General features: G+C 45.8%; 2 protein-coding genes across 9 annotated transcripts in view; both read left to right on the forward strand.

The window, feature by feature from the left end:
* The window catches only part of SLC1A4 (solute carrier family 1 member 4), a 36,554-nt gene extending 26,935 nt beyond the window's left edge, over positions 1-9,619 (forward strand). Inside the window, exon 8 of the mRNA XM_054197230.1 lies at positions 1-9,619. Coding sequence (XP_054053205.1) covers positions 1-235 — 235 coding nt within the window. The 3' untranslated portion in view covers positions 236-9,619.
* Positions 1,950-22,380, forward strand: part of CEP68 (centrosomal protein 68) — a 26,711-nt gene continuing 6,280 nt past the window's right edge. The window contains exons 1-3 of one of the 8 annotated variants that reach the window (XM_054197224.1): positions 1,950-2,040; positions 10,507-10,658; positions 13,556-13,694. The gene's annotated coding sequence lies outside the window, so the exon portion shown is untranslated. Of the gene's footprint in view, positions 2,041-3,527; positions 3,601-9,774; positions 10,090-10,506; positions 10,659-13,555; positions 13,695-18,429; positions 18,463-18,601; positions 18,859-19,239; positions 19,441-20,020; positions 20,130-20,153; positions 21,458-22,380 lie in introns of those variants that run through there. The other 7 variants (XM_054197222.1, XM_054197221.1, XM_054197228.1 and 4 more) reach the window with 7 other exon arrangements.

A 22,380-nucleotide genomic window follows, 5' to 3' on the forward strand; every position in this document is an offset into this window, starting at 1 on the left:
GGATCGAACCACCACAGTTGTGAATGTGGAAGGGGATGCCCTAGGAGCAGGCATCCTTAATTACCTGAATGAAAAAGAAAAGAAAGAAAAAGAGCAGGAGCTAAAGGAAGTCAACGTAGAAGCAGTCGCTAACAGCAAGTCTGAAGAGGAAACATCACCTTTGGTAACCCACAAAGACCAAGTCTCCAACACAACCAGTACAGCAGACCCTGAATCCAAGGAATCAGTATTGTGAACTAGAGGCCATTCGTCAACACGCGTCCTAGAGGTGGACCAGGGACTTGTTAAAGCACCTAGACATTTGCAGTGCTAACAAGGGCTGGGTGGCTCTTGGAAGTTTTCAGTTACAATCTTTTTTGAAATATGCTGGCCTGGGGAAGGGGAGGGAGGTGGGGTGGGCAGAGAAGGGGTGTTGAGAAAGAACACTCGCTTTATAATAGTATTTTGATAATTCCTATGTATACATGTATATGTGTTGCACATGCACACATGTACATGTATGTGAAAACAATGTCATTGAGGCTTCTGGTTTAACAAGACTTCTGTTAGTAAAGGCTCATGGGTTGGAGACAAACCCAGTATGTGCTTATTGTAGGGAAAAATTAGTAAGCTTACTGTGCTGCTGTTCAAATGGAGATGCAGTCTAGAAACTCCAGAGTGGATGAAAATGTTGCTTAAATTTAGTTTCTGGCCTGGAAACACTTACAGACCATTACTGACGTTACATGAAGCAACATTTTTCTCCCACTCCCCTTCCTCTCCTGTTCTTCGATCCCTTAAAAACGTCACATATATCCTGAAAACTAGCATTTTCTTTTTTAAAAAAATTTTTGTTTCATATCTGAATTAATAGTTTACAGGGGTCCAAACCTTGTTCCATTGCCCCACTGCATTGCAGCTCACAGCAGCTTTCCTGCCTTTTGGTGAGTAACTCCCAGATTTTGGGACCAAACATAGGAGATCATGCAGATCAAGGACGCATTTCCTCTAACCAAGCTGTTAAAGAAAAAATCCAGAGGAAACACAAATTTTGTTAGTGTAATCCCTCGGCGGATGAAAAAAATGTTGAGTCTGTTCCAGCATAAATTTGTCTGGAAGAGGCTTGCCTGTGACAACATCAAGAGATCAAGAAGTCAGTTCCCTTCATGAAAACACGCATGCTCCCTTGCTAGCACACCACATCCTGCTCATGTCTATTTAATGGGTCAGTCCAAACAAGTTAAGTCATATCCCTCTTCCAGCAAAATTGAACAGGGGGGGAAAAAATCTGAACACACATCATTTGGGAACTGATGACAGGCAAGTCTCGGTGTTGGCTTGAAAGGGGAGGAGAAGAGGTGAGTTTATAACCCCGTGTAGTTCAGTGATCTCTGTGTGTTGGGGTAGCTGCATACCTGTGCCTGCTAGTAGTTTGGTCCTGCTATAAATGTCCTTCTGCCAGCAGCTTACGTTTCGTAATTCTGGGTGGTGCTGGGCCAGGGTAATACTTCGTGGCAGATGGAAATCTTTGCTTGAGGCTGAGCCAAATGCATCTGGATTCTGACTCCACCTTTTTTCCTTTACAACATACTTCCTGAATTTGCACCCCAAACCCAAACAAAGTCTGGCAAACTCATTGTGAAGATCCTGTTGACTTTTCTTGGCTTTTTGGACAGCAAATAGTTACAAAATAACGGCTGTGGATATGCCAAGATTTGCCTGGACTTGTGATGCTTTCCCTTGGCTACTTCAGCAAGATAATTGCATATGGTCAGACTCCACACTGTTAATTCAGCAATATATATTTACACTTAGCTTTGATATAAAATAATGCTAAGTCTCCCTTTTTCTTTCTCCTCTCTTGCTTCAGAGGAAGCTATCTTGGAAAGATAACCAGTTGCTGATGTTTATGTTCACGGCACTAGGAAGAGGCAGCTCCAATTTCATAGCAGCAGCAGCAGCAGCCTTCATTTGCAAAGCATCCTTCCTGGTAAAGGGACACAATGAATTTTCCAAAATGACGCTCAGAATGAGATGTGGCTACCTCTGAGGGAAAACACAGTGAGTGCGTCACTCCTGGCTGTTTAATCATGTGCAGCAGGGCTATGCAAACAATTGAGGTAGGAAAGAATTAGTCAGCTCACTGAGAAACTGCAGGTGGAGTTTCTTTTTAACCTGTTTGTTTATAACCACGTCCATGAAATTTGGTCATTCCTTGGCTCATCTTCAAAATGGAAGGAGACAAACAATTCTCTAGGGACATCCTTTGCCCAGTATTTATTATTTCATTTTTAGCAGATCAAGACCCACTGAAACTTTGCATTTCCTCCCATTAGAATCATCCCAACTCCTTTCAACTCAGGAAATCAAAAGCGCACTTTGTAGCTGACAATGAAAGTCAACAAATATGAGGTGTTTTGAAAAATGGAGTTTTGAAAAAATGGTTCTCAACAAAACCTTTTGTCTTTCTTTTTTTTTTAATCAAGTCTAAGTATTTCTTTGAAAAATCTGAATGCACCAGAACCCCAAATATTTTGATTTTTAAAGCAGTATATGGATGTCTTAAGGACACTGAAAATGCATGACTGTTCCCTGTCCTCTCCATGGCACATGCAGCTGGGATCAGGACATGAGAGCATGCAGCACTCAAATGACGTTGCTATGAAGCATCACAGCACCATTCTGGACTAGAACATTTCTCAATTTTTATTTTTTTCCACCCCAAAGCTGTCGTTGCCTACAGGTAAAAGTACTCGCCTGGGCAAGTCCAAAGGCTGTGCTTCCTCGCAGGCAGCACCTTGCCATTGCTGTGTCAATCTTTCTTCCCTTTGGTGCTGCAGCTTGATTGTGCCTTGTCCTTGTAGCAGTGTGCCATAGGCGTTTGGCACATTCTTTCTGACAGCAGATCCCAGGAAATGGTAAATTAAAGTCAATACCTCAGAGTCTTTGTAGTATTTTCCAATAGCAATGCAGAAGCTCAGAGTCTTTGCTGAAGAATGCCTCTCCCAGTCCCCACTAGTGGATTGCCACATTTTGCATCAATGTGAATGTCTAGTCCCATGTAAAGCTTATTAGAGCAGTCAGATTTAAAAAGGTCAAATCATTCTCGTAGCAGGAATTTAACCAAGGAAATCTAACACTCCTTCTGGAAGCAGGTGCCATAGGGTTTATATGAAGCATGAGTATTCGGGTCTTAACCTGCCAGAAATCTGTAATTTTACAGAAGCCCTACTTTTGACTTACAAAGGTGCTAGTTCTTTTTTTATTTGTGTACAGCAAGAGAGATCCCAGCATTTTCCATGGAAGCAGGCACGCTGGGTAACTACTACTTGTCAGAACATCTTCTTGGTCTTTTCTGTATCATCTGTGTCAGAAATTATATTTCTTGTTTTTCTGTGATGTTCCCATTCCTCAATGGCTGTGCCGCATCTTCTAGGGCTCTTCACCTGGCTTCGGATTTTTTTCTCAAGTTACAAATGTAAAAGATCCGATATTACACTCTTCTTGGACTGTAAAAATTTGGCACGTTCCAGTAGCTGTCCTTGTAGCAACACGAATCGTGATCAAAAGCCTGATGAGATAGAAGGCTTGCCATTTGCTTCAAGTGGTCAAGGTCCTCAGGTAAGGCCACTGGGAGAAAAATGAAAGGGCTGTTAAAGGATGTGCATTTTAGATGCTGTCCTTGACCTGCAGTGCAATGTGTTACACTGGGAGTTTCCTATTTTGGGTCCCTGTGCAGCCTCACTCCAAGAGGCTCTGAGCTGAGAAGGTGCTCAGCGGCAGCACAGGTGCAGGCAGTAGTAGCTGCTCTGCTCTCACCCGGGCACTCCACGAATCTGGTGCTGGTGTGGTACTTAACTCCAATGTCTCTTGACCAGACTTATGTTTATGTTCTCCAACATGACTGTACATTGGAAACCGTTAGTCAGTTGCTTTTTCTTTCAAGAGGAAATAAATTCCATCTAGAAAACACTATTTTTCTTTTTGGCTTTAGTCTTTTTGTCTTTTTTTTTTTTTTTTTGGAAGGTACAAATTCTCTCCTTAGGAGAGCAGGCTACAAGCAGCTCATGTCCTACCCTCTAGTACAGCGGCTGCCTTTGGGGAGAAAGGTAGGGGAATATGGAAGAGAAGAGTCTGCAAGTCTTTGGCACGTGCAGTCCCATTTTGTCTCTGATGCCATTTATTCTTCCACTTTTAACTTCTCTTTTCAGTGAAGTTTCTTTGACTGTTTTGGACTATCTTTTATTACTTCTTCTCCAGGATTGGCTTCCCACTCCATGCTTTATCCATCACTGCCTGATCTTATCCCATTCCCTGGAATGCCCTATGCTGTTTTGATGTATCAGTGGCTCAGGTATAAATGGGAGAGTGGACAAAGTTTTGAGGGCTCCACGTGGTCCTTGTGAAAGTAGTTTGAATTCTGCCTTGCTCCTGTCCTTAACTCACCAGAGGTTTGTGAGACTTGGTAATTTAAAGAGTTGCTCTGAGAGTACGGAGCAGTATCTGTCTCTCATCCTGCGAAAGGTGCTTGTTCTGTGCTGTGAGATGTGGCTATGGATGCATTAGAAGCTGTAGTGAGCCAGCACTTGGCTGCTATTAGGATATTTTCAGTAAAAAACCATTATTCCCAGGAACTGAGCTTTAGCTGAGTCTCAGCTGTTGTGTTGGTAATTGCACTGCAAGATTCAGTAATTGCAAAGGGCTTAAAACCCTTCTGGGGATGGCTCTTGCAATCAGGATGGCTTTTGTGTTGAAAACAGACTAGGGTCAAACCCAGGGCTTCCCCTGCAGGGATGTGACAAACAGGACTGTGTCCTTCGGACATAACAGAAAAGTGGAGCCAGCCAAAGTACCAAATCAGCTGATGAAACAACCTCTGCTTTGTCTTTTCTGGGCAGTCCTGTTACTGCCTGAAGAGGCAGTGTCCTGAGCTGGAGGTGGTGAGAGGTTGGGGGGACAGTATGAGGGGCAGGAAGGTTTCATATGTGCTTGCTCTGTTCCTATACTCTTCCCTGGACACTTGCTGTGGCCAGTGACAGAGATGGCCATGACCCAGTGTCACCATTCTTAGGCTCATTCTCCTGTGGTTCCTCCATATTTTCCAGCAGGAATAATGAAAACTGAGGTGTTAGGCAGTTCTTCTTTCAGTCAAGTCAAAGGCCCTGGAATCTGTGACCACCCTGCCATGTGTTGTAGGTTATGATGTCCTGCAGAGCTTATGAAAGGTATAAACCCACACCTCCTTCTGCAAATATTTGCAGTGTTGGGCAACAATCCGGACTGAATCTCCACTCTGGTCCTCTGGTGGCACAGCACATTTCTGCAGCCACTGGAAAGCATCCTCCTGTTGGAAATCATCATTTTTAATCCTGACCTTCTCACAAGCAGTGAGCAATGGGCCTCAGGTAGGAAGACAAAAAGGCAAACTGTCACCAAAGGAAAAATGTCAAGTCTTCATTGATTCTTAACTGGGCCATGGCAGTTCATAATCACTCGCAGACCCGCCTGTAATGACTGATCCTGTGACTGATGAACAGCACGGAATTAGGCAGGTCACATAAATCCTCTGCCTGTGCTTCCTTTGCTGTAAATTAAGTTTACAGATACTTACCTGTCTCTCACAGGCAACAGTGTGGAGGATAGTGAGTCGTAGTGTTTGGAAAGCACTCTTAAGACACAGAGCACTAAATCTTAAATAACAATGAACTTTTCAAAAATCGGAAAGGAATCAAATAATTAAAGCAAGCATCATGAAGTCAGGAGCTGCACTGTGCTAGAGTCTGAATGACTGTGTGACAGAAAGGAGATCCAGTGTATGCGTTCGCTGGGCTAACTCTGGGGAAGCAGGGGAGCTACTGTCAGTGGGAGTTGCATTTCAAAATGCAGATGTGATTTATTCAAGGTGGGCAGAGTGCCCTCTTACATCTGCCTCCTTCCATCTCCACCTGGGACGCCCATGAAAACTTAGGTTCAGGTAAAATAACAGACCTCACCATGGATTTGATGTCTAAATTAGAAGTCTTGACAGCTTTGTTTTTGTCTAGTTTCAATGAAAGAAAGAGCTTTTCAACTGAAAAAGCAAGTTATCTTGGCAGTACGGGCAAAAAGGTGGAGAAAAAGAAGGAAGAGCTGGAGGATTGCACGGCAGCATCACAGAGGACAGAGTAAGCAAGTGGATAAAGAACCTAAGACACTGAAAGAAGCATCTTTTCCTGTGTTTTGATACAGATAGCATCAAAAAGTCCACAGGCATTTGTCCAGCATGTAGCAGAGAGGTTGCAAATCCGTGCCCGCTGCCTGGCCAGCATTTGCAGGGAGAGGCAGACGCTGAGTGCTGTTTTCTGAAGCGCGCCGTCACTGGGCAACAATGCAGCGTGTCAGCGTGGAGCTCTGATAAGCTGCTCCTGGCTGCTAGCCATGACCACAGAGAAATAGCGGTACAGTTCTGGATCAGGGATTGACCCACATTCCTCCTTGCAGGATAGCTGGGACAAATGCTCCTCAGATAAATGGCATGGTAGCCATTATTCTTCGAGGACAAAGACGACCTTGTTATCTGTGCAAGCATATTGATGAAAGCCGTGTTCGCTTGCTGCTGCAGTTTCAGGGAGGAGGGAAAAGGGTACGACAAATGATCTGAAACTTTTTCCAGACATTGGGCAACACGTTGAGAGAGTTGCCAGTGAGTATTTTAAGTCTGACGAGAAGTGATCAAGAGCCTTATTTGGCTCCCGTAGCTGTCTGTCTTCACATCTGAGCACTGGCTTGGAAAGTTAATGTTAACATGATATTCATTCTCTGCATGGGGTCTTTACAGACATTTGTGACCAGCAGGCACCATTTCACAGCTGCAGAAGTGAATGCACGCAGAAAAAGGTGAAAGAACACATTTCTCGAGTCACGTGAAGAATCATCAAGCAGGCTCAGAGCAGACCTCGAATCCTGAAGTTCATTGTTAGCTAACAACTGTCACCTACCCAAAAAAATTAACGTCTAGGGATTTATAAATGTATTTATTTGAGTATTTATACTGGAGTATTAATAGCATGTTACTGCAGAATGATCACTTCTCTTTTGGGAGGAATGGAAGAAGAGAAGTGTAGAAGTAGGAGAGTTATCTTCCCCCTGGGATGGATGTTTTAATAGAAAAGGAAAAAGAAAATCTCTTTCATTGAGGAGTTCATGGTATGGTTACTTATCTAATTTTATCTCAGTGTCAGCAGATACATCCTCCTCATCAGCTATGAAATCTCATTTGGATTTAACCTCTGATCTCAGTGCCAGCAGGAGGCGAGGACTTGTGGATGTTTCAGCAGGCCAGCTGCTCTTACTTGAAGTTCCTGCACAAGAAACATTTCTACTTGTCTTTCCCAAGGCCACAGATGCTGTTTGCAAGGCAAGCAGGCCTACCAATGGGAACCAAAACGAGGAAATGAATTTTGAGCCAACCCTGTTGTAATGCAAAGTTAACAGTGTGGTTTTAAGCCACAGAGACCAAGAAATTTGGTATTAGACGTTCCTTAGGATAGCTTTCGCTTGCTCCTTCAGATAACAGTGCTGTAATACACTTCTTTTGCAAGCATGTATTTAGTAACTGAAACTAAACTGCATATGGCATGTCAATGCAACTGAGGTTTGCAGTAACACATGGCAGAAAGAAATTACCAGGGGAAATCTTCTCTGAAGGAAACTGTTTACACATGCCTGAATCCCCCTGGATTACGTTCCCACAGAAAGAATTGTGCTTAACCATAAAAAATACTCCAAATATTAACTGGTTTGGATTGTAGCTTTTGTAAGAACCAGAAGGAATGCCACAAAGTAGATGGGCCAGGGCCTTCACTGGTGTGCAATAAAGTAATTTCCTGAGCCTTCAGTGACCCATGGACTTCTGATGGAGATGATACCTCCATAGCAGCACAGGGGTTTGGTCTGGTCCTCTTAAGATGATCATGGTCAGTAAAGGAACATTTTTAAAACTCGTTGGCTATAAGTAGAGGCGTTTTATGTGCTTATACTATTCTTATGACATGGCGCCTCCCACAAGAAAAATGTGTTTTCTAGATGGTCATTGTTGATGCAGAAGCAAAGCTTCCTCATTTTTTGATGGGTTTTCCTTCTCTGTATCTCTCTTGCAGAGTCTGCTGTGGTCCTTACAGTCTGCTGAGACTCCAGCAGGACAAGGCTCCTATAGTACATAGATTAAACTTAGCGGTATTCTAGTTCCATGCAAGGACATAGACTGTCTCACATCCCAGTATGAGGGGACAAAGACGTAGCTTCAACTTGGGAGGAGGGGCTGGGCTGAAGAAAACCCTACTTCATTAAGGCAATACCTTAATGACATTTTACACTTAATAAGTCAAATAATTGTGACCAAGCTAGCCCAGCCCTGACCGCCTCCCTGTTCTGCCCCACAATAGATGCTCTGTTGACATTACTTCCCTGAGGACCAGTGTGGAGGTAATGTGTTTGCCATCCCTGAATAATGCAATCTTTTAAGAATATAGTCTTATTTAGACTTTTCTCTGTCACTATCCTGGCTACACTTTGGTAAGGTCATCCTCAAAGCATGTGCTGTACAGGATGGAGACCATGTATAGCACTACAAATGGCTGAGTGTACCTCTACTAATGGGAGATAAGCCTCTTTTTCTGAATTGCTTGTTTATGGCAAACTGAGACTGACTCACTCACCGCTTTGTGAGGGTGAAGATTTTGATTAGATTTTGATTAATCCCTCTAGATTCAGGGACAGCAGGACCACCCCTGAGACACGAGGAGTCTCTGCAGCAGAGGTACACGATCTGCCTTATTATCCTTAAAGGTGCCTTGTCCTGGTTCCTTTCAGGACAACTTCCAAGTTGCTGTTTGGCTTTCGAATATAACTATGCACCAAAGGTGAGAGACTCCGTTATCCCTGGAATCGTGAGGGAGAACGTGATGTCCTAGTGTGGGATGGGGAAAGTGAGTTTCTTTATCCTGTAAGCTCTCAGTCAGCAATCCTGCCTCAGATGTGTGTATGTGTGCGTGCTTTTATTTCTACATGAACACAAATTGCTCTAATTAGGAGGGAGGGTTCTTGTATTTTTATATGCTAAGCCATTTGATTAATTACCTTAATAAAACAACAGACAGATGAACTCTGAAATTCACTGCCATCTGCTCCAGTACAATCCAGTATCATTGATACAAAGATATCTGCCTTCACATAAAACTAGTGCTCAGAGTAACCATCCATTGAGTAAGTACTTGTGCCATGTGGGTGTGTTGATCCTTGTGAACATCTGTAGCTGTTCCTCTTTTAAAGCTATGAGTTTGATCCGTGTGACTCTGTATCAGCCTTTTTATTATCTACCAAGAACAGATGTACATGCACATTTGCAAAAAAAAGACCATATTGCTGTGTCTGGGGGTGTGTGACCCTGGGGTAGATATTACAGATGTTTACTGTGTAAAAACTCTCCCTGCCTGCCTGGGGAGCAAACAGTCCGTTGGCTCAGGTTGAGATGGTTTGTTGTATTAGGGAGGTGATACAATAGGATGTTGTCTCTCTGTTTTTCCCTTCTCTCATGGCAATGTATATTTGTTTTCTCTTTGTGTAGCTTCTCAATCCGAAATAAAAATCACCCCGAATAGAATTCACGTTTCCATCTTTGTTTGGAGAAGACCTAGCCTTTTAGCTGGATCAACCTTGCCTAAGCAGCTGGCAAGCTCTCTGCGACTCCTTTGGAAATGCCCCCAAATGAGAATTGTGTAACTTAGTATTCGGGTCCACTTTCCCAGACTGTGCCCTTTGCCATCATGCCGGTTTATTGACACCGATTATTGACATACTGCTGCATATAACTCCTACCGCTGGAGCCCAGGGCAAGCCTATGCAGCATAGCACTTTTCCAAGCCCTCTGCACGGGTACTCGGCTCTAAAGGGGCTTTGGCAGAGCCCAGATCAGTAGGTATTTTTTATCAATGAGTGCCATAGTGGAGTACAAGGGCTGACAGACAAACCTGCTGCCTATTCTGCCAAGCAAACAGACTTTGTGCCCAGGAGGAGGATTTGAGGAGTGAGAAAAATCATCCAGCAAATCCTTTGCAGTGGGCAACTGGGCTGGTGAGTTTAGGGTAATTTTGCATTTGACATGCACAGTCAGTCTGAGCAGTGTGCTGGTTCCAGAATTGAGGGCCTGGGTTTGCTATCAAAGTGGTTTTGATACAGTTTTTCCATTAAAAGCTCATATGTCTCCATCGGGTAGATTTTATCCTGAGGTGCGCAACACCATACCACAAATCTTGAAAAAAATCCACTACTTAAGTGTAGTTTGGTTAGTTTCAAGCATTAAATTCTGGTCCCAGAACTAATAAACAAGGGTGCAAAATTTGCAAGAATTGAAAGACTTGCCCATGTATGATTTACAAATTGTGACTGGTATTGTGTCTTGGCAAGTGAATTTTACAAAACCATCAATGTGGTGGTTTCCAAAAAGCCTATCTGACCCCATGGTTGTGTCTTTGTCTTCTTGCTTCCTAGCTGAAACCCCAAGGAGATACCTGGAGGAATGCTAGACCAATGAGCTAGCAGAGATGTCCTCTTGAACCTTAGGCTCTAGCCATTCAAATGTCAGCTTTGGATACAGAGATGGCTGCTGCCTAAAACAAGCAGGTTTTCTGAAGACTTCTGAGGTAAGTGGTGGTTGGCAGAGCTGTAGTGCCTTGACATTTTGAAACACATGAAACTTTGAGACCCGTGGAAAAATGTGGAATGATTGCTTGTCTTTAATGAGAGCTGACTCAAGCCAGACATTATTACAGCTTGCTAGGCATTATTATAGGTAAATAGATAAAGTTTCCTACGATATTTCAACAAAGAGATAAAAGTTAGAAGTTCTAATTCAAGTCTAATGACTTTATTTTGTTTTTCTACCACAACCTCCCAATCTGGCCACATGCTTTCCAATTTCTTAATAATTTCATCTTTTTTTAAGAGGAAGAGAGTTTTTTGGGAAAATCCTCCCCACTTCTTCCTTCTAAAAAGCTCTAGGCAGGTGACATGCATTTGTCTAGTTCACACGAAGAAAAGCATTTAAAAATAAGTTCGTAACTAAAACTGCAGCTACTGTTGTAACTTAATATTTACAGAGGAAATCAAATTATGGCCAAGGAGCAGATTAGTCCTTTCTCCTCCCCTCTCCCTCTCCCTCTCCCTCTCCCTCTCCCTCTCCCTCTCCCTCTCCCTCTCCCTCTCCCTCTCCCTCTCCTCTCCTCTCCTCTCCTCTCCTCTCCTCTCCTCTCCCCCAGTTTGTCTGATTAAGATGGATATAATTATAGAGAAGTGCTTTGTGAGTTAGTTAAACGCAAGACACCACCATTTTGTTTTGCTGTGAAATGAATGGTTTGAGTCAAACAGGTTTTGTGGTACAGCTGTGCTAGCAGGTCATCTTTAAAATATGTAGACTGATGTTAGCTGGTTGAAAAATCAAATCTCTGCTATCTCCCCATTATGATCATTCAAGCAAACGTACAAGCACATTGTACCTCTTGGGAGTTTCGTGAGCTGTGATATGTATGAAAACAGCTTGGCAAGCTTACACCTAACTTGCTGTTCTTTCACATTCTTGCATCGTGGATGTCAGAGCTGAGCCATCACGCTACGGAAGATACCCGTGGATTTAAACGGGGCAGGCAGGGTAGCAGCTGGAATTTATTTCCACATTTTGAAAGTTATCCTTATGATCGTAAGGGTTGAGTTTGTCAAAATATATGCCAGGGACCAGACAAATTACAAACTGGCTCTGAAACCTAGGACCAGAGATGCAACGCAAAGCCACTCCACAGGCTTGGGTAACAGGACTTCACCCTTTCCACAGGATAGTGATCAGCAATGTGATGTAAATTGCTGTAATTACTGTGTCACCAAAACATGTACACAGTCAGGCAGATCTGGATTCTCTTCATCATGGTGTGCTAGAGTATAATTAGATGGCGATGCCTACAGCTACTAGAGTTTGAGGGAGGCCTACAAACATTTGCAACTCAAGTCTCATAAACTGAGTAGGTTCCAACCAACAGCTGGCAAATCATTAAGATTGAACTTCCCTGGTACTGCATCATTAATCGGCTCGAGTAATTTGACTCACTGAACATCCTGAAGCACCGGGCTCTGTTGTTATAGCAGTAGCATTCTTGCTGAGGTAGGAAACTCATGAGGCCAAACTCAGTATAGATCATAAAGAAGGGGACTATGGCCAGCAGGACGAGGGAGGGGATTCTGCCCCTCTGCTCCACTCTGGGGAGACCCCCCTGCTGGGCTGCCCCCAGCTGTGGGGCCACCAACATCAGAAGGACATGGAGCTGTTGGAGAGGGGCCAGAGGAGGCCATGAAGATGCTCAGAGGGCTGGAGCACCTCTGCTGTGAGGACAGGCTGAGAGAGTTGGGGTTGTTCAGCCTGGAGAAGGCTCCGGGGAGACCTTAGAGCCCCTTCCAGTCCCTAAAGGGGCTACAGGAAAGCTGGGGAGGGACTCTTGTTCAGGGAGTGGAGCAATAGGACGAGGGGTAATGGTTTTATAGTGAAAGTGGGGAGATTTAGATGAGATATTAGGAAGAAATTGTTTACTATGAGTGTGGTGAGACACTGGCCCAGGTTGCCCAGAGCAGCTGTGGCTGCCCCATCCCTGGAGGTGTTCAAGGCCAGGCTGGATGGGGCTTTGAGCAACCTGGTCTGGTGGGAGGTGTCCCTGGCCAGGGCAGGGGGGTTGGACCTTTATGGTCCCTTCCAACCCAAACCATTCTGTGATTCTATTGATTTCCATAAGCTAAATCCACACAAGGTGATTTTACCCTCCCGCACTTGTTCTGTTACAGTTTTCATTTACTCATGCTCGCAAGCAGCAAGACATGGTTGTTCAAGTGGTCTGGCCCCAATCACTTGCATGCAACATACACAAGAAGGGATGACAGCTGTCAAATCTTCACTAAACCTCCCAGTTTTGAGACAGTTCTTTAATAATCTTTAAGAATTGATAGGTTTTTTTATGATGGTCCTTTGCTGCAGTCTCTCTTCCTGCTGGGCTGCCAGGAGAAGGAATGGGAGACGTGATATGCCGCCATCCTCCTGTTATCAGAGAAGAGGGTCTTTCATGGATGAGTTGTGTGTGCCGTGGTCTTATTGGTGTGCAGACCTTCCAGGCTTGACAGAAACAACATAGTCTCATTTTTTTGGCTGGGAATGGTGTCTCATGTTACAAATAGAAGCCATTCTTAACCCTCCCCTGCTCTGCTATTTCTTCTGATGCTTACATAAACAGATTTTCATTCATACCAGTCCCAATATCTCTTTTGCAAATCCCTGCACTGACAACTGGTTCTTCCAGATCCCAACTCTGGTTTTGAAGAGCCTCTCAGTTCTGCTCAGGACAACATACAAATGACAAAGGCTCAAGACGACCCAGCAATTAGAATGAAAAAGAAATCCCTTGCATTCCCCACTGAAAGCAGCAGTAAAATCTCACATTTAAAAAGTAATATTAATCCCAATTATTCATTGCCTCTTGACCAGACGGCTCCTATTTTTATTTCACAGCAATGTATCACCTTCATCCAACAAGAGGAAAGAGGAAGCGTCTGGACCACGCCAACTCCATACCATTCACCCCCTTCTGCACCACGGGACCTAGCCCTAATCTACCGCTGTGTGGGTGTTTTAGAGGGCCTGGAGAAAGGTAGGGAGATGTTTTGGGGGAATACGGAAACTTGAAACACCTGCCTTTGTGCGGCCAGGCTGTTTGTGGTGTGATGGGTACATCGTGTGGCCAGAAATGAGAAGTGCAATTTCTGTTTGACTTTTTCTTGGGCTAAATCCTGCCACTCTGTCCAGCTGAGCAACCCAGTGATAAAGAACTGAAATTGCCCAGCTGCTAGCACTGGGATTCATTGCCCTGCACTTCAATGTTGTCACTAAAATAGATGTCACTCTTGTTTTTCCTCTGTTAATCCTGCCTTACGTGTTTCATGTGTCAGTTGCCTTGGGTGTGCTTAAGTCATATTTTCAGCTGCTTCCCCAAAATCAGGAAGAAAAAGCAGCAGCCACCTTTTTTAGGAAATATTTAGTAATAGTGCAGTAGTAGCTATGACGATCTAAAAGAGTGAGGGAAAGTTTGTGGGCTTTTGATGAGTTTTCTCATGACTTTATAAAGAAGCTCAAGCAACATGGCTGAGTTTGAACCCGCCTCTTTAGACATTACTAAAGCGACTGTCCAGCTGAATGACTGGATTCCTCAGGGGCCTACCGTAGGTCCAGGACCGTAAGTGGTTGATTAGTGACACAAATGTTGGAACCGAGAAAATCTTTAGGCCCCACCTGGAGGAGAAGGTCTGGGAACATGGAAAAATGCAGGGTTGAAAATCATAGCAACATCAGAAAAACTGAGAGAAGGTCTCGGCATCAGAGGCTGCAAAGAATTAATCTAGATAAGAGTAGTTAACTGCCCTAATACTGGTGGGAAACGGTAGATCAAGGAGCAGGATCAGGAAGTTACGGGCAGTCAGAAGCATGAGCCAAATGCCCTGCACTATGAATAAGGCAGATAGATACTATACCAGGGTGTGTAAACAGAAAAGCAGCCTGGACTACCATACCAGTTTTGCCTAATCATAGCCAAGTCCACGCTGGAGTTTTGGACCGGATTTAGGTGTTGAGCTTCCAAAAAATATGGCCCAAAGAGTGAGAATCATGAGGAGAACAAGGGGAACAGTTCAAGCTGTGGAAATCCTGACCTCTGGGGAAAAGAAAAGGTTTGTTACCCTCAAGAAGAGAAGGACTTCTCCCTGCAAACAGCTTTCAGAGAGAGGTTAGGCAGAGCAAGTGCACCGCGAACAGAGTCCTCAGCAGTTTGTATGAAGTCGGCTCCTGCCCAGAACCACAGGTGATGTTTGCCAGCCAGCCTGTCCTTAGGGAGAGAGGAATTGTGGCACTGTTGGGTTGCAACATAGGTATTTTTATAAATCAGCGCCTGAGCAATTTTAACACAGGAGAGGAATAATGTCAATCATTTTGATGTAGCCAACAGAAACAAAGAAGGCTTGTGGCAGCTCCTTCCCACCTCGATGATAACACTGAAAGACGGGCAGGTATACTAACAGGTTACGTGTAATATTAACTCTCTGGCTGTCTGAGACACAGCATCAAAAATGGAATAATTTTCCAAACGCAGGCAAATCCTTCCCACAGATAATGCCATACTGCTGGACAAAAGATGGCAAAGTGAATACAACCAGTTTTTCTTTTCACTGCAGTACTCCTATTAATATTGCTAGCAATGCTCTGGGAACAAATAGGTCAGGTCCAAGCCCTGCATTTGCTGACATCTCATCCATCCCAAACATTTGCGTTGTTAGACTGAAATCTGATGCGGAAGATAGTGCAGATGCTGTGCAAGAGCATATGGTGCACATCCGTGCTTCAGGTTTCGTCGCAGGCTGTTAATTGTCTGGCTTGTAGTGTGAGACTGTTCAAGGTAGAAAGAAATTACAAATTGATGTGCCAAAAAACTCTGGATAACAGCATATCATTGGTTTTGGGCATACTAAAACTCAGGATATATATAGCTGGTGCTCCTGATGGATCCAGTTCTGCAGAAAAACATGGATATTCCCACCAAGAAGGTAGAAGTTTTTGAAGCAAATTGAGTCTTCCTATCCCAGCTTCTCATATACTAGAAATGCACCACTTTGAAATCTGACCATGATAAGAAAGCTCTTCTTGATGTCATAGATATGGGGATTACTGCTGGAGTGCTGTCATCCACAGAATGGGTGAAATAATTTGTCTTTGCTGGAGGACCTTCTTGCTGAAAAACACAAATCTGAAAGAATCCTGAGGTCTCAAATCAGCAAGAAAACATCCATCTTAGTCTTTGCCAGTCTTGAGTGACCTGGGGTGGGAGGTTGGCTGGACTTGACCCTATATGAAAGATCAAATAAACTAGTTTATCTTCGGCAAATTACCTAACAAAGAGGGGCAGATGTCAGCGGATGAAAAATGGTATCATTTCCCTGCAATTTTTAATTAATCTCTCCTTTAGATCAACAGTTTATTCCCCTGCCTTGTTTATTGACACCCTCTCAGCAGGAGCCCAAGGAGAGGAGAAAGGTTTTGCAGCGCTCTGACTGTTCTTGTAGACATCCTGGCACTCGTTTGATCAGAGGCGGAACAGGACGTAAACCTTTCCTGCCGGGGCTGAGACCGCAGCCGAGCGCTATTCAGCTCAAGAACAATGTCTGGCAGCTTGCGAGTAATTTAAACCAGCTAAAAACAGCCGAGCCGGGGTATGAATCATGACCCATCCATGTTTGCTTCGGCCTTTCGGCTCCCCTGAAGTCAGCATGGCCTCGACTGGCAGGCACATGGCTCCCTGGAGAATAAGCAATAAACAACATTTTTTTAAAGGCCTTTTCTTTCGCAGAGGCTTTGTGAATTACAACAAAAAAAAGATATCTCTCAAAAAACGCGTGCATCTGAGGCAGGGGGTTGTGCAGCCCTCCGGAAGACCTGCTGTAACATTCATCAAAGAAACCCCCAATATAGAAATATTCTGCGGGAACAGAGACGGTGTGAGCTTTTTCTTGGCTGCGAGCTCTTCTGAGAGCGCCGTACCATGTTACGCCACGGTGTTACAGCTTCTGAAAGCAGCCCTGAAAAAGATACTCCTGCTCTGTGTCTCTAGAGAGAAGATCTGCTGGGATGGTAAATGGGTCCGGTTCCAGTGAGGTCAGTAGTATAAACCTGGTAGAATAAACCGTAACACACGGGGTTGGCTGAGGAGTGTGGCCAGCAGATCTAAACACCAGCCAGGGACTTGGGGTACCCATGGTGTTCCCTTCACCCTGCCACCAGCCTGCTGAGAGAACCTCAGATGTCACTCTGGTCCTTCATGACCTAAAGCTGGCACCAGTGTCATTCATAAAGCACTTTATGATAACCGACCTCTAGGAAATCTCAGTATTATCTAAGAAATCAGCTTCCTGGTTTCAGAGGATCCATCCAGCTGCGCAAGAACAGCCATGACGCTGCTCTGAGGACCAGATTCATCCTACCTGACAGAAAACCCGGTCAGGAGGCTGGTCCTATCCCAGCGTAGGTGGCCTGAACCGCTCTCTAGAGGTGCCTGCCTCCTCCAGTGCTGGTTTCTTGCCTAGTGAGAAAGTTCAGTGCACTCCAGTTCCTAACATAGAGACTTTTTTTGGTGGCAAAAGCTTTTTGATTGGTCAGAGCAACATTCACCCCGCAAACATGTTTGGACTCCAAAGAAGTAAGTGAAATAACGGATTTGCTCATTAATAGGCAGACAAGGACCAGAATCAGCCTTGTATTTTCTACAGGACATGGGCACATACAGCTGCTCCATCCACCAACGGAGGGTGGGTACAAACCCCAGAGCAAACCGTTTACCCATGTGAAGAGAGGACTCAACCCAGAAAGCTGCCCAAATGTTGGGGGACAACCCTGGGCCTGCTCTGCTGCAAAGGATGAAGGTCTTGGTGACCTCCTCCTTTGCGTTGCCCTTGTAGGATGCTAAAATCTGTTTGCTGTTATGCGTAGTGTCATTGCTCAGGCAATCCTGTTTTTAGATGGTTTTCCACCCCAGACACAGCACAGTACCTGAAGGGGTACAAGAAAGCTGGGGAGGGGCTGTTTGCAAGGGCATGTAGCGATAGGACGAGGGGCAATGGTTTTAAACTAGAGCAGCGTTAGTAGGTTAGTCGTTTGGAAGAAGTTCTTTACAATGAGGGTGGTGAGACACTGGCACAGGCTGCCCAGAGAGGTGGTGGAGGCCCCATTCCTGGAGACATTCAAGGCCAGGCTTGATGAGGCTCTGAGCAACCTGACCTAGTTAAAGATGTCCCTGCTTCCAGCCAAACACATTCTATGATTCTACGGTTTTCCACCCTAGAAACAGCAGGATAACGCCCCGGGAAGGTCCCTGTATGGGATAGAAGCAAACACCCTAAAGTGACAATCAGTTCCTCACAGGGGCGCTGGAGGGGACGCTGCTCCAGCCAGGGCAGTGCCCGCCGGTCCCGGGGGGAGGACTCCTCAGGTCCTCGGTGGTCGGCGACTAATTTCCTCGACCAACTTGTTCGGTCAAGAGCCGGGAACAGGTCCGGGATCGGGACCGGCATCGGGAGCGCGTCCCGGATCGGGGCCGGGGGCGTGGCCAGAGAGGAGCAGTGGGCGGGGCCGGGGAGGGTTTATGGGCGTGGCCTGCTTAGGGGGCGTGACCGGGGCGGCCTCTCCCCGCCCAGCGGTGTTGAGCCACTGCGGCGGCGCCGCAGGGGCCCCCCGCGCCACCGCTCGGCTCCCATTGGCTGCCGAGCCGACACGGGGCGCCCGCGTTGACGTGGCGACGGCCTCTCCCATTGGCTGAGAGGCGGGGCGGGGGGGCGTGGCGGCGGCGGCGGGGGCGTGGCGGCGGCAGCGGCCGCTGATCGGTAGGTGCGGGCCGGGACGGGCCGCGGGGGCGGTCCCCGGGGAGGGGGGGGACCGGGACCGAGACCGAGACCGAGACCGAGACCGAGGCCGAGACCGAGACCGAGACCGAGGAGTCAGCCCCGGTGGCCACCCGTAGCGGGGGAGAGGGTTGGGAAGTGGACGTCTTTCCCTTTGGAAGCCCGTCCCCGTTTCCCGTGGCGGGTCAGGGCATCCCCGGGGTGCGGTGCCTCCTCGGCTTTATTGCCTTTATTTCTTAATTTTTAAAATATTTTTTTTTTACGTTAATTTGCCATTTTTTTTCAGCTGCAGAAAGGCTTTTCGGGCAGAAAGCATGCAAGAAAAAGGGCAAAAAACCCCAAACAAACACCAAAACTCAGGTCCTGCAGGCCTGAAAGGCGAGAGTGGTGGTGTTTTTTCCCCCAAAAAACCCATCCGTGGCAAAACCCGAGCTGGTGGGAGATGGAGACTTTTCTCAGTGTCCGCTGCTCTTGCCGAAGTCCCCCAGCCGTGGGCGGTGGGATGTCACTCGTTGGGACAGAGCTCCCATTGTCTTCCGGGTTTTGTGCAGCTCTTTGGCAGGCAGCTTTCTTCTGGCGACGTGAAAAAGTTCAGGGGTCGCTTTTCTTGAGAGATCCCCGTGGACCTTCCCCCGTTGAAATGAATGAAACAGCCGCTGTCTTCAGCTCTTATCGAAAAAAGTTATCAGCCATGCGTATACCATTTCTGTGCCGCCCCGTCGCTGGTGAGACAATAGAGGGCTTGGGTGTAGCCGGGATTTGTGGCTGTTTTCCTGTGGTTTTAAGGCCAGTGGAAAGTCTCTGCTATGCCTAAAGCTGCGGTCATACGTCCCTCTTCAGAGCCGTGTCAGTCCTACCAGAGGATTTGGGCTCGCTTCTCCTCATCGTGAGGGTTAATCTTGGTCTGTTGCCACCGTTGTCAGCCTGACCTCTGAATTCTTGCGTTTTTGTTGGAAAATGGTGAGAAATGTTGCTTCCTAGATGCTCTTGTAGCTGGGCGTTAGCGTTTTCACTCTGCTTTTTAAATATGACTTTTTGCCTGATCATTCTGCATACAGGATGCTTGTGACTTCCCCATCTTGTTTGCATCAAGTGTGGTTGGATGTCCAGCTCCCCCCTGAAATTAATTGAAATTAGCTGCCTGAATTAGAGACTTTTGAAAATGCAGCGAAATCTCTGGTGGCCATTAGAATATCCTTACTAATTCTCAAATAAGCAGATTTACTCTCACTCCTGTGTATTGGCAGGTTTCCTGGTTTCTCTTTAACTTCCACTTAGCTTCTGGAGATTTAATGAACCTGTGCACCAGCGTTTCCTCTTTCTTTAAAGACTGATGGCCTCATAGAAATGTCCATCACTGCATTCTGCCTCCATAAGGCCAACAAATAGTCTTTGAAGTTCAGAATAGTTCAACCTTTGCGCTCCTGCATACAGTTACAAAAATAGCAGATGGGTTGTGACCTATAATATTATTTTTTTTTAATGTTGCTTAACACGTGCTTTTCAGATTTATGGTCAAGCTTCTATATGTTTTTAATAGTTGTTTTTACTGCGCTGACTGACACATGACTCAAGCCACTGAATCTGATGGAGATAACGATGTTCAACAACACTTTGATTTTAACACGGCATCTTCTTAAAATAAAGAGGTACCGAGGTCAATTATTAATTACTGCACATTCAATTTAAAACTTTAAAGTCTGCTTCGGTGCCTTCTTAAGCTTGTCTTTCGCTTATGTATTTTTTAAAATCACTACCCAACAACAGAACTGATGTCGAGGCACTTATGTCCTAAGCTATGGGTGTCCAGCACCCACTTCTCTGTTCAGATTTATATTTACTGGATCATTTTTGTATGTGCAGTGCTGCCGGCACGTGCAAGGAGGGATTAGAGCCGGTGAGGTGCCCGTTAACGTCATGATAATTACTGCCGTTCTCTGCTGAATCACCTGCTGCTTGTCACAGAGGAAAGCGCCCAAAATGGTGAATTTGAAGCAGGCTCTTAGGCTCTGAAACGGATCCTGGAATTTAATGCGCAGTACCTTACAATTTATTAGCCTGGCATCTTTCTGCTCGTTAGGTTTTGGTTGGAAGAGGAGGAATCCAACCAGTGAGCATCGTTTCTGCTTGCGGCCAAGGCCCTGGCTTTCAAAGCCACTAAACAAATATATCTCAGGGGATTTTCTGGCCGTTTAAATCACCTGTAAGTTGGCTTTGGCATTTGATTCGCTAATACTTGCTTGCCTGACTGTCTAAACAAGACTAACGGGAGTCAGTGAAGGCTGGCGGGTAAGAGGGGGCTGCTGCCTGGGCCTCAGGAGATCTCCGGCCTTAGAAATCTGTATGGTGGGTATGTGAAGAAATCCCACACACGCTGTGTGGGAGGCACACGTGGGTTCGTGAGTGGTTTGGGATACTCTTTCTGTTAGCATCAGAAATCTGCCTTCTGTTAAAGAAGATAGGTATGCTTACATATATTTTAAAGATAGATTGTTGTATAATATGTAGGGAATTTATCGGATAGGTTTATCAATTACGTTTATTGCAATCACCACGCCTTTTTGTTGGGATATACAACCTTTTTTGGGGCAAAAAAAGAGAGCAATGGTGTCGATTTTAGGATAACAATGCGCATGGGGTTGTATTTGGTAGCGACTTAAGCGATCAAAGGGGTGAGCCCAGGTGTCGGCAGAGGGACACGGCTCACGTGGAGGGCCGGCAGAGCCCAGGCTTTATTTGCCCTCTCCTCAGCTGCTGCTGCCGTGCTGAATATAGCTGCCCGGCAGTGTGACGGGGAGGGTGAAGGCAGCTGCGGTGCCTGCCATGGGCTGTGCTGGGGATTCGGTCTCCCCTGGAGACGGGCGCGTCGCCTCGCCGCCCTTTGTTCGCCTGCATGGGCTCGGCCCGTGGGAAAACCCCCATCGCCGGAGGGGTGGATCATAAAACGAGATCGCGACAAAAATTGCTGACGGAGGGTGTGAGTATCAACTTGTTTCCCACTTCCACGTATTGTTTGGGAATACTCTTTCCTCCTTTTTTCTTTTTTAATTTCTTTTAAAGTTGAGTTTGCTGTTGATACTCCCTTGGCTGGCCTCTCCATCGCTAGCCCGGCACTAGCTGGGTGTGTAACGGCAAAACCACTCTGCCAGGGTTTTCCTAATGCCGGCAGCCTGTTAGGACTGGGGTTGCTGGAAGAGGCTTCGCCATTGCCAAAGCAATTTGGATTTTGTCAGCGCCGGTTTAGATGCTCTCCAGGGAACCCCCAAGGTGTCATTGGTGTTGAGAAAGTATTTTTGAGTCCTGCTAGCTTGGCAAACGCAAGCAGAGGTGCTCGGCTCTGGCTGGTGTTTGCAAAACAAGATCCTCCCTTGATCTGGCTCATCGGGTTGTCCTGCTCCTCGCTCGAGTCCAGCGTGGGCAGCGAGAGGGTTGTGGTGGAGCATCTCCCTGCGTGGGGCAGCCAGGGCTCGCGCTTCGAGAATAATTACCTTGTTTTGGAAGGATTTGCAGCAAGATGCAATGGGCTTGGCTGTACAGCACGCCTGAAAATGTGTCATTGGTTGAGCAAGTATTTCCATTAATTAATTTCACAAAGAGTTAATTTCATGAATTGAGGCAGAAACTGCAGAGCTAAGCGCCAGGTTTGGGGTTTACAGCCTCCTACCTCCCCCTCTAACTTTTTATATATACTTTTCACTTCTGGGTGACTTCTCTTTCAAGGTTTAGAGTTTATCTCTTAAAAAACCCTCAGCTTTCTACCCCAGTGGCCTTCAGGGCTCAGCCACACTAATAAGTGCTTTATGTCCTAATTAATGATGTCTCATTTGGGCTCAGTAACTTCATAGTGCACCAACTGTTTGTGAAATTGGCCATTAATTTAGGAGACAGTTGCACCGTGCC

The sequence above is a fragment of the Rissa tridactyla genome, chromosome 3 (assembly GCF_028500815.1).
Source record: "Rissa tridactyla isolate bRisTri1 chromosome 3, bRisTri1.patW.cur.20221130, whole genome shotgun sequence".
In the NCBI taxonomy this organism is placed as follows: Eukaryota; Metazoa; Chordata; class Aves; order Charadriiformes; family Laridae; genus Rissa; species Rissa tridactyla.